Source organism: Sycon ciliatum, chromosome 5 (genome assembly GCF_964019385.1).
Source record: "Sycon ciliatum chromosome 5, ocSycCili1.1, whole genome shotgun sequence".
Taxonomy (NCBI): domain Eukaryota; kingdom Metazoa; phylum Porifera; class Calcarea; order Leucosolenida; family Sycettidae; genus Sycon; species Sycon ciliatum.
Genome location: NC_088647.1, coordinates 2,982,346 through 2,994,569, shown reverse-complemented (window position 1 = coordinate 2,994,569; position 12,224 = coordinate 2,982,346). Strand labels below are relative to the sequence as shown.

General features: G+C 47.8%; 1 protein-coding gene across 1 annotated transcript; it reads left to right on the top strand.

The window, feature by feature from the left end:
* Window positions 1–20: 20 nt before the first annotated feature.
* Window positions 21–11,274, top strand: LOC135817182 (dysbindin protein homolog). Its single transcript, XM_065330312.1, has 8 exons — window positions 21–114; window positions 993–1,053; window positions 2,083–2,215; window positions 2,532–2,664; window positions 3,033–3,055; window positions 3,917–4,057; window positions 9,544–9,653; window positions 10,465–11,274. The coding sequence occupies exons 1-8, from the start codon at window positions 32–34 to the stop codon at window positions 10,726–10,728; spliced, it is 948 nt and encodes a 315-aa protein (XP_065186384.1). The 5' UTR covers window positions 21–31; the 3' UTR covers window positions 10,729–11,274.
* The last annotated feature ends 950 nt before the right edge of the window (window positions 11,275–12,224 follow it).

Sequence of the window (12,224 nt, the reverse complement as noted above, 5' to 3'; positions counted from 1 at the left end):
TCTGTTCTAATCTTTCTGTTTGCTTTGTTGGATGCGTCTTTGCTGTGTGGGTGTGCCTAGAGAGCAATTGATGGGCAAATGTGATGTGGACGCGTGCTCATTCATCCTTTCAAAGTAAGCCAATGGCGTCCATGTGTCGTATAAAGTAGTAGCGATGTACTTATTATGCACCAAATGCACCAAATGCACCAAATGCTCAATGCTCTAGTACCAGTGTGTCTGCTGTACAACATCACAGCCGCTGTCCATAGCAACCAAATGGTCATGGCGCAGTGAGCGTTACCTCACCCATAGAGGCTCCTCACCCATACAGGCTCCTCACCCATACAGGCTCCTCACCCATACAGGCTCCTCACCCATACAGGCTCCTTACCCGTACAGGCTCCTCACCCATAGAAGCTCCTCACCCATACAGGCTCCTCCCCCTACAGGCTCCTCATCCATAGAAGCTCCTCACCCATACATGCTCCTCACCCATAGAAGCTCCTCACCCATACAGGCTCCTCACCCATACAGGCTCCTCACCCATACAGGCTCCTTACCCGTACAGGCTCCTCACCCATAGAAGCTCCTCACCCATACAGGCTCCTCACCCATAGAAGCTCCTCACCCATAGAAGCTCCTCACCCATACAGGCTCTTTGCCCATAGAGGCTCCTAGGCTAGCATGAGACTGCATTGCTAAGAGAAGTTGTCGCTGCCGGATGTTGGTAGGAGCTGCGCATGCCAAACCAATGTCTCGCAACTAAAAAACTTCGAATCAAACTGCCAACAATGAATTTGAGTTTGAGCCGATTCGTGTTTGTAGACGGCGTTCTACAGGGTTGGTGCTTGATTGCCAGTAACATTATGCGCTGTCTTGCTTGCCTCTGTTTGTCTCTGCTTGCCTCCGCTTGCCTCTGCTTGCCTCTGCTTGCCTCTGCTTGTCTCTGCTTGTCTCTGCTTGTCTCTGCTTGCCTCTGCTTGCCTCTGCTGTGCACTGTATTGCTGTAGATATCAAGATGAATGGAGCCATATGGCAACAGATACTCAACAATGTGCTAACACTGCTACGGTAAGACAGACAGACAGACAGACAGACAGACAGAGAAAGAAAGAAAAGGAGAGGAGAGAGAGAGAGAGAGGCATGCACACATGCACAAGAAAGAAGAGGGATATACTTTCCCTCATGCACGTGCACACACACACACACACACACACACACACACAGTATAGTGAAGGAGGCAGTTGGGAATGTTATGCTGGGTTCCTCACTCAGCACAAAGCAACGGCAGGGTCGGAGAAACTACCATTACATTATCGTAGAACATAGTCAAAAGCATGGCACTCCAAGAAGCACCACACGACAAGAAGACACACACCCGTAAACAGTCGCCAGAGTCCGCGCATGCAGGCTACTGTAGTCAGTCAATAATTATATTGCGTACTGTAGAGGCAGAAAAATTCGTCGGTCAATAATTTCGTCCAACTCCAAAGAAAAGGAGTTCGTCCGGTTGAAAATTTCGTCCATGGATCATAAGAGTGTATAGAAAAGCTGGACAAATCGATATTCGTCCTACATTTAATTTAGTCCAAAAGCTCCTTGGACGAAAAAGACGAAATTAAATTCCAGACGAATATTTCTGCTTATACAGTATTCAGTCATGTACACTACATGGGCCTTTGTGTTTGTATCCGTTTGATGTCCTGTTAATTGTCGTGTTATTTCTGCACCTGCACCTATGGTCGCCAGTCAGTGTCGGACATGCTCACTCAAGTTGTGTAGGCTTCTGGGTGAACTACTGTCGTAGACATGGAAATCCGGTCGCACGTCTAGCGGCCCCAGGGCGCTGGCCATGCAGCCGTGGATAAGTGGTACACACATGCATTTATGTGCTGCTGCAGCGCGCTGGTCGCATCGGATCAACATGTGCACTGCACGCAGCGTTCTGTACGCGCTGAGGGCGCCGGCCCTGGTCAATCGACTGGATTTCCATGTCCGCGACAGTACTTGCCTGGCCACAGTACACATGTCGCACTGACCACTGGACATGAATCAGGAATGAGAACATGTCTGCTTGTTTTGGATTCGTTTCCTCTCCAGGAAGCGGACAATCAGGTGCAAACACTACTACGGAAAGCGCTGGCACAGCAGGAGGCACTTGTATCGTTCCAGCGTCAGCTTGATCAGATGCCTGGCTTGATATCGACCCTGGCATCGGCACAGCGTAGTGTAGGTAAGGGGTTAGCTAGCCACAAGTAGAGGAGAACATCTCTACTTGCAGCGCATGTTGTTCTCTTACTGGCCAAGAACCCCGGCATGGTAACTGTTTCGTGATCATTTAATTTGGTGTGTCAATTACGCAGGCAATGGTGCTTTCTCACTGCTGAGTGCTCTGTAGTGGCTTGGTCTTTACGGAAAGATACAGGACAACATCTGTTTGGTTGTGCGTGCATGTACGCTTGTGCGTGCGTGTGTGTGTGTGTGTGTGTGTGTGTGTGTGTGTGTGTGTGTGTGTGTGTGTGTGTGTGTGTGTGTGTGTGCATGCATAGCCACTCTGAGTGTCAACATGACACAGACGGAGGCAGCACTGGGCCGGCTGGAGACGCTGATCGATCGGATAGACTTGCAACGACGACAGGACACGGAGACTCGGCTGTTTGAGCGCCACCAGAAATCAAGACAGTGAGTTACGGTGATGTACTTCACAATCATCAGCAGATTGACAATTCGCAGGTTCATAGCTAGTGAGAGACTGTGCTCTCTGCTCATACACACTATCACAGTCCGTGTCCATTTTAGAGGAAAGTGTGTTACTAATCACTGCTTTCCTGATTGTGTCACTGGATTGGCATTGCTGCCCTCAGTCTTATAGGCACTCTCGTCATTTATCTCATTTATATGGTCGCATAAAAATTATCCTAACTGTCACCACTTGATATGTGTCTCTCTCTCTCTCTCTCTCTCTCTCTCTCTCTCTCTCTCTCTCTCTCTCTCTCTCTCTCTCTCTCTCTCTCTCTCTCTCTCTCTCTCTCTCTCTCTCTCTCGTGCAGGCAAGAATTGGACCATCTAAAGGGTAAGTGAGTGGCAATCAGTATGTGTCACTATGACTTACGTAGGCTGGTTGGTATAGGCGTCACTACATGCATACATTCTACGCAGCCTCTTTTGCAATACATAATGGCATAGTACTTCTGAAGTATGCAGCCACCGTTTTCTTCATTTACTCTATTTCACGCACTTACGGTTTTCTTCGTTCAGCTCAATTTCACGCACTTACCTAGGGTACCCTGTAAAAAGACTTACAGTCTGTGGGGATTTCCCTACTATAATAATACTTAGTAAATACTACTACTCTACTACTACTACCTGAAGCGGGTCTCAAAGTAGAGTACCGGAACCTTGCTTTCTGGTTTGCTGAGGCCTTCGGTTTCCTTGTGTATGCTGTTCTACTTAGCTTTTCAGAATGTTGTGTGAGCAGTTCATCTTTTACCTCAGTACATCACCTCCAGCAAGTGTATGTGTGAAGCATTCAATGCAGCATATCAGCAGTGGACTTGAGAATCTGTTTTGTTTCCTTGTAGAACCGAGCCTCTGCTGTATCCGAGGTGAAACGACCCACCTAGCATAACAACGAATGCAGGTTCCCTGGAAATACTACTTTGTATCCCTGAATATGTCATGTCCCGGGTACTTTGGATATCTTGTCCAGGGGTTCCCAACTACGTTGCTGCTCAATGAAATCCAGCCGAGTCACCCAAGCAAGCGCCGGGCATTGCGCAGCCCTATACCAGCGAACACTGGGCTGCAAAACGGTGCAAGGCGCAAGCTTGACTCACGCGGCCGGATTCCATTGAGCAGCACTGTATAGAAGGGTTGTCGAGATTGCTGAAGAGACACACCTATGCCTGTGTTGTTCTTGTTGTTGCCTGCACAGCGTCTGTTGCTGACGCGGAGCGGCGCAAAGCCGACCTGAAGAAACAGGCAGAGCTGGCCAAGCAGCGCGAGAGGCAAGCGGCGTTCGAAGCCGTGCACCAGCAGGAGATCAAGATGTTCAAGGAGAAAGGAGAGATAGAAAGTAAGCTTAGTATTGTTATTCTTTATTCTCACTATGGTGACTCGCGCCAATAAGAGATGAGATGACGGTCATGACAAGGGGAGAGGAACAAATGAGAGATGAGAGAACTGTAATGACTAAGGGAGAAGGACGTTAGAACCTAGCACTTTATAACCTGAGCCTCTGGTATTAGCAAGAGTAAATACTGTAAAACATGTTATTTTCAGTGTAACTTTAATTTCGGTGATTTCGGTAGAGAAACCAGGCACCTAAATTAGATAACGCCTAAAAGGCACTAGAGTATGCACTGTATGTGAAAGGAATTCTGGTCACCTAATTCTACATTACACCTGAAACCTGGCAGGTCCCTGATACCAAAATTTAATACACCTAACATTACATGTTTTACAGTAAGCTCCCAAGAGTGTGCAACTCTGCATACAGGGTCTCCTGCAGCGAAAACTCACATCACGTGTTCCAAGTACGATTCGTACTACGTACAACGAAGGCTAGCGTGCGCGCAGTCCGAGTATCTGCCATGATCATGCTGATGACTCGCATAAGCTCAGTGGGTTTCTGTCAGGGAATGCTATTCTTTTAAACTCCACTGGTCACTAAAACTGGCTGGGTACGTACACCAGGAACACTACATCACGTGATGCGAGTTTTTGCCGTCGGCGGACACCATAGAAAGGGTATACACAGTTGCACACTCTTGGGAGCTTATGCACTCTTCTTGGTATTGGCATCAAATACAGCAGGGGTCATGAAATACGGAATCATCGTCCTCACTGCGGTGTAGCTCGGCGATACTCCGTGCAGCCGTGGTGCACACACTCGGCTGCAGTGTACGTGTACCGGATGCCAATGCGAAGGGTTGAGGTTATTGCTGAACTCAATACATGTAAATCTTATGCTGTGCCTACGTACTCTAAAACCAGGTTCGGTAGCGCAAACATTTTGGTAAACCAGTTTTCCGCACCGCAGCCTGTACGTATATTTTCGGTGCGTTTTATTTTAGGTTAAAGGGGAACTGTCACCAACAAATTTCTTTGTCTTATCTTTTAGTGCTTTGGCTCCTGATCACGATGGTGTTATTCGTTTTTCTCTGTGATTACTGGAAGTGGGTGAAAGCTTGAAAAGAAGGTGCCCAAAATTGTCCCGAAGTACCGAGTGACGTCACGCCGGACTTGACCTCCACGCGTACATTCGTCGTCAAAAACGAAGTCCAGCCCGTGCGCTTGTGGATCGAGCCAACTGTGCGATGTACGGTGCACGTGTGCCTTCTGAACTCGGACACTGATGTGTAGATCTACGTTTTACTCAATGAGAACGCCAAAAAGGGAGCAAACAAACAAAAGTCGACAGTAATTTGTCGGTAATTACAACTTTAACCATCCTTCTACCCGTATGGCTATCGAGAAGGCATTTGCCCTGCTAAAGGGCAGATGGAGGCAGCTGCAAAGGCTCAATGTCACAAATGTCGAGACTGCGACTCACATAATTGTGGCAGCATGTGCGCTGCACAATATGGCCATAATGGATGGTGACGACGTGACGGACTTCCTGAAGGAGCAACCTGAAAATGAAGTTCACAACATGCCCATGTATTTCAGGAAAATACTCCTTCCATTGACAAGCGTCACCGGATTGCCGACTACTTGGCACCTTGAGGGCTTACCTTCAATGTTTGACTGCGAACAACGCTTATTGCGGTTATGCCTTTGTTCCTCTTCAGTTTATTTGATGTTTTATTATTTCAGTTTGCTCTGGTTCCGTTTGGGGAAACAGCTCAATCTCATGTACCAATGTATTGTTGCAAGTTTTGCTCAACTGTCGCGATCATCAGTCGTTATCCTCTATGTGCCTGTGTTGGCACCAGTTTTCCATTTACCTCGAGCGTGGACCTTTTTACTTGTGAACCATTCTTCTCGCCGTTTAGATCGTATTTCTCTTCAATTTCATTTCTACTTTATTATTTCAAGTTCGGCTTTTTGGGAAGAGCCCAATCAAGTACAACTGTTTTTTTGCAAGTTCATCTCATCTTTAGCAATCATCAGCTTTGATCATGTATGTGCCTCTTTTGGCATCATTTATCTGCACAGGTCCGTTTCTGCACAAACATGTTCGTTTATGGTTGTGCTGACGATCGCAAAGTGCTCCCTGTGTATTCTCTTGTCCGTTTCTGGATGTGCATGTCCGTTTCTGGCTTTGCCGCTGCTCGCAATGTGCTCCCCTTTAGATGCGCTTGTCCGTTTCTGGTTGCACATGTCCGTTCCGGTATCCTCATGTCCATTTCTGGCTGTCTTGCTGCTCACAATGTGTTCCCCATGTGCTACCCATTTGTTGACATTATGTCACATAATGTCTGCTTCTGGCTCTACGTTCGACCCATCAGCAATCAAGTATGGATCCGGTGATCCTAATGCGGCTCTTTCTCCATAAAGAGCATATCAACTATTATTTATTTTCTTGCTGCACAACCATCTTTCAGCTACTGTAAAAGCAGAAATTTTCTGTGGTGTAATATTTTCGGTATTCTCCAAAATCGGCGGTTCGGTAGAGGGAAATTTTCGTTAAAACCCGTTCTCCAGGTAAGTGTACTAGTATTAAAATGTATACAGTACCGGTAGCACCGAAATTTTCGGAAATTTTCGGTGCGTTTTATTTTCGGTGAAAATTGTCGGCACTGAAGTTACCGAAAATAAAACACCACCGAAAATTTCTGCTTTTCAGTACTTCTTCCCCCATCATAATATGATGGTTCCGGAAGACTTCTTTGTTCTTATTATGGCAACGACACATGAATGGAAGGACACCTCGACTGAGTAACGATTTAACTCGGATATTGAACCAAACAGAAATGCAAAATAGTAGAGAACAGGCGCAATGATTTATTAAATTACGGTAACAAGTCGGCGGGCTATACTTCAGTGTAAAGCATAATGAAAAGAGAACATTATTACATTATCATCCTCTACTGATGAGCTCCGACAGGGAGCGAAACAGCTGTCTAGAGGCGTGGAGCAATATTATCTCTCAACGGAAGTGTCCTTGCTGGTGTCTGTATGGTTCGGCTGAAGAGCGCGTGGTTGTGATGAGTTGGGAATGCAATGAATTAAAAGAGAACATTGTTATAACAAACTGGTATTACTTCTTGAAGTACATGTAATATTTACGACTTGACCAGTACGGATTAAATTGGGATGAAGAATCACAGAGCCGGTTGACTGCTGTTACAAGACTGCCAAGAACTGACATCTTCTCCTTGTGGCGATCTGCCTGTTCTTTCTTGTCAGACTCCCTTTCTGACTTCATCCACTGAAAAGCTTTCGATGGCTTGCCTTGCGTAGAGCTTCAGCATCGCTTCTTCGTGGGACGAGGTGTTGCAGCTGCAGCTGCAGATTCCGTTTTGTCTGACGGCGCCTCATCATCGTTGAACACTTCCTCCTGCTCATCTTCATCGCTATAATCCTCCAACTCCCGTTTACCCACACTTTCAGGTTTAGGATGGCCGACAAGGGACCCAGCAACACACTTGGACTTTACATTGGGCTTCCACCCAAAGGCGTCGTTCATTTCTTGGAAGAAGGCAGGCTCCTTCCTGGCCGCTCCCGTTCTTGCCTGAGAGTCAACAAACACTTTGTAATTGCGCATTAGCGTCTTCCAACGGTTTTCACATTGGTCAGCTGTGGGATGCGATGTTCCTTCGTTATCCCTCTCCAATTCGCGGGCAATGTTTATCCATATGCTTTTCTTCTTTACTGCAACATCTGAGAATTGTTCGTCTCGCGCTGATAGCGCCGAGATAAGGTCAATGGTGAGCTTCTTACTCCAGGAAAAGCCGGCTTTCCTCTCCACAACTTCTACCTCGGCGTCGGAGCCATCCTCCACTGCCTGCTTTTTCTCATTGGGCATTGCTAATAGAGAGGTTCAGTGATTCGTTATCAACTCGTAAACGAACGAGATCGATTTCGTTTTGTATTTGGCTCGTGCAGTGCCCAAAATAGGTTCAGTGACTCGTGCACGAGAAGATAGCGAGTCGCATCATGATTGCCATGGTAAATATGGCGGAGAGAAAATTTGAAAGATCTTTCTGCAAAATTTCTTCTCCCATAGAGCTATCGCATCCAGCATCAAGGCCTCCTTGACGCCATACTGCTCTGCAGTACCAGTCTCCTTGGCACGCCAGTTGTCTTTCACGCGGCCGTCTCGCACGACTTTTTCAGCTCGGTCCTTCACTGCCCGGCTGGTGATACCGCCCAGTTTCGGCTCCGACCGTGACAGGGCGTTGCCGATGTCCTGCCAAGCCTTATTCCCTTGCGGTAAGGCAACGACGTTTTCATGCCCAGAGGACAAGATCAAGTTCAGCAACTTGATGTCATCTAAGACTGCAAATTTCCGAATTCTTCTGCATTCTACAGGAGTTGCTCCAGAGGGAGACACGGGGGTGGAGGGGGATGTTGGGGGAGCCTGCACTTCACTTGACATTGCGGAAAAAGGAAAGGAAAAATTCTTACCAAACACAACGGAAGTGAAAACGAAAGAATCGATAATCAACAAAGATGAAAAAATTTCAAAAAGTCAAAAAGTTTTCACACTTTCTGGGGCAGATCGATCTCGGAGCTGCATACGAATCAGACAGGCCGGATTCGTAAAAACGAATCTTCTGGACGAGATGTCAACGAGACTCTAACCCGGACCAGGTGTCAGCACTCGTTTCGTTCATGAAAAACGAGTCACTGAACCTCTCTAATGGCTCTCTGGCACCGAAAGAAAGCGCACTTCACAGCACGAGCGTAATAAAGTCCATTTCCACTCCGGCCACTCCCGGTGTGGGGGCCGGTGTGGTCGGATTGCACTCCAAGTACACCCACTCCGGATTCGGCCAAACGATCACGCTCACTTCGAGCGCACTTGCTCGAGATTCGCCCAATCGATCACGCCCTAAGGTCATCGCGGAAGAAGTCAAAAAGGTGAACGCTCGGCTGCTTTTTATTTTGATTTAGCTGTGTAGCTGCCCGTGGGTCTCTGCCTCTTTGGCATTCTCCTTCTGTACGACGTACCCATCTGTGTCCCAGTTCAGAAGGCACGCGTGCACCGTGCATCATGGTACATCGGATCAGCTACAAAATGTAGCTCGATCGACCAACACACGGGCTTGACTTCGTTTTTGACGACGAATGTACGCGTGGAGGTCATATCCGGCGTGACGTCACTCGGTACTTCGGGACAATTTTGGGCACCTTCTTTTCAAGTTTTCACCCACTTCCAGTCATCGCAGGGAAAAATGAAGGACACCATCGTGATCAGGAGCCAAAAGACTACAAGATAAGACAAAGAAATATTTGGTGACAGTTTCCCTTTAAATTACCTGTACCGACGTTACCGAAAATAAAACTCCACCGAAATTTTCCAGTTTTACAGTACGCCACTCTGTGCTGCGCCTACATACGCCACTCTATGTTTGATGTGTTTGTTCTGTGCCTGTTGCTCCCGATGTGCAGCCATCACACGGCCACGTGGCGCGTCGTCCGCCTCCGTCGACGAATACCAGTGCATCGACGACAGCGGCGAGTTTGAGAACTTCCTTGCCGAAGAGAAGGGCGATGATGACGTAAGTCTGTACCACTGTGTCTGTACCACTGTGTCTGTACCACTGTTGCTCTTTTAAAACGCACTGAATAGAGTGAGTTACGCACTCAGTACCAACACCATAAGCAAAAAGAACATGTCATGTACCGGTATCTGAAACAAGGCTGGTCGAGGCAGCTCGAAGCAGGGTGCTCAGTGCACACATGTGCAGAGCAGTATGCACATCCAACGGAGGCCGAGGTGAATGCCAACTGCTGCTGTCTGATGGTGGCTGAAATGTGTGAAGCTTGAGGTCACAGCTACACAGCCGGTCGCCTCCGCTGTATTGCGAAAGCATGACACTTTACAAGCCTTGATTGCCCTTGTTATTCTGTGTCATGTACATGTATATTCCTGTAACGTTTTCAAGGCCATCTCTTCTGTTGCCCTGTCGGCACTTGGCACTGTTGCTCCTCGTGTTGTTGGCGTTCCTGCCGTTGCTCTTGTTTCTGTCACTGACGTTCTGCCCCCGTGTATATCCCCGTGTATATCCCCGTGTATATCCCCGTGCATATCCCCGTGTATATCCCCGTGTATATCCCCGTGCATATCCCCGTGTATATCCCCGTGTATATCCCCGTGTATATCCCCGTGTATATCCCCGTGTATATCCCCGTGTATATCCCCGTGTATATCCCCGTGTATATCCCCGTGTATATCCCCGTGCATATCCCCGTGTATATCCCCGTGCATATCCCCGTGTATATCCCCGTGCATATCCCCGTGTATATCCCCGTGTATATCCCCGTGTATATCCCTGTGCATATCCCTGTGCATATCCCTATGCATTGTAGGCTGGAAGTGACAGTGCCACCACCGCCACCACCACCGCAGCTGTGGCTATTCCTGAAGACTCTACCGCTGAGGATACAATAGTGCAGACGGCGATGTCGGAGGAGGATGGAGATGAGGAGGACACGGTGGATGGGTCTGAATCGACTGCTCCGGCGTGCGAAGTCGCCGTGGATGCAGACCCGACACTCGACCCGTCGCTTCTGGTCGTGGCATCGCCGGTCCACTCGCCGACACCAGATCAGCTGACAGATGGGGACGACTGAGTCGTGTGCGGGGCACCGTGTTCTCATCATGCCCATGTTCATTTCCATACCCGTTCCTCCACCATTTACTGAACTAGGCAGTTCACGATCATTGTTCTTATCCCTGACGCCCCTGCCCGTGCCGTGCCTGGTGTACGTAAGTCTGGCTTGGCTGACCTGCTAGCACACACACAGCCGTGCCTTCACAACGAAATATATCTTCTATCGCGGACCCTTCTCAACTTCACGCTTATAAATTCATACAACAGTGACTTCATGAAATGCTACCAGCTGGTTTGGTATTCACATTGCTCTTTATCAATATCATTCTTACTTATTCAGTTATTGTGTGTCTTGCGGATAAGTAACGCATAACAGTGACCTTTTCCAATGTCAGACGACCTTCAATTTTTCTGATTTACTTTTAATTTTGCTTCAAGCTTATTCGTTCCAGCTAGTTATCCCGGTGTGATGTGAACACGCTCCGTTAGCTTCGCTCGGCTGGCTTGCATTTGATTTCATCTCTGTGCAAACTAGGATTCAGTGTGGCCAGGCTTCCACATTTTCCTTGTGGTGCTGCGTTTGGTTGGTCTGGATGGTTTCAACCAAGGAGTAGTACTGTACAACCATAATTACTTGAACTCGGATGGTGAGCCAATATAGTTATGATGAAGAAAGGAAAAGCACTCGCTGACTGTATAAGATCTGGTTTCGTTGGTGGACAGTTTGTCATAACTCGTTACATTTTGTCCTTTTCCTTTCTTCATCATGATTACTTGAGAACGGGTTTACTAGTATTCACAACGGCAATCGCGTGAAACCGTGGAGTGTGATTCAAAAGCAAAAAAGACAATACCATAATCAGTACTCCCTGGTTGCAACCTTCATCATGGTGCATTACAGGAGGAAAACCTTACAAGTAGTCTGGTTTCAGTGACCACCCATTGCAGCGTCGTTGAACGTAGTGTGGTCTCTGATTAACGACCGCTTTTCCATGCACGGACAGTTCTACACAGACACTCTGGGACCTGGTTCTAAAGATCACCTGGCTTTAACGACCGCTTTTGCTTGCACTGTGGGGTGGTCGCTTAACCAGGTTTTACTGTAGTCCTATAGTCAGACTCCTACTTCGAGCTACGTACATTGGAAAGGCTTCCTGTCTGAAGCCTTTCCATACTGGTACTCGATGTTCCAGTTTTGTGACACGAGAATGGCACGAGAATTAGTGTACCGCTGAGTGTACCGCTATACACGTGGTCGACACGTAGTCGACACGTTGTTGACACTTTTTGGACACGTGACCCCGTCAACGGTCAGCTTTGTGCCAATGCCACTCGGTAAACGCAAGAGTACATGAAAACCAGAGTGTGCAGCTCGGATGGGTTGCTGTCACGGCGAAATTCCGTGATTACATCATTTTAGTGATGTAGTGCGTACAAGCAGGATTCAAGCAGGTCTCTTTCTGAACAACTGCAGCTCAGTTGTACGCACTACGCCATTTCCCGCCTCAGATCTGG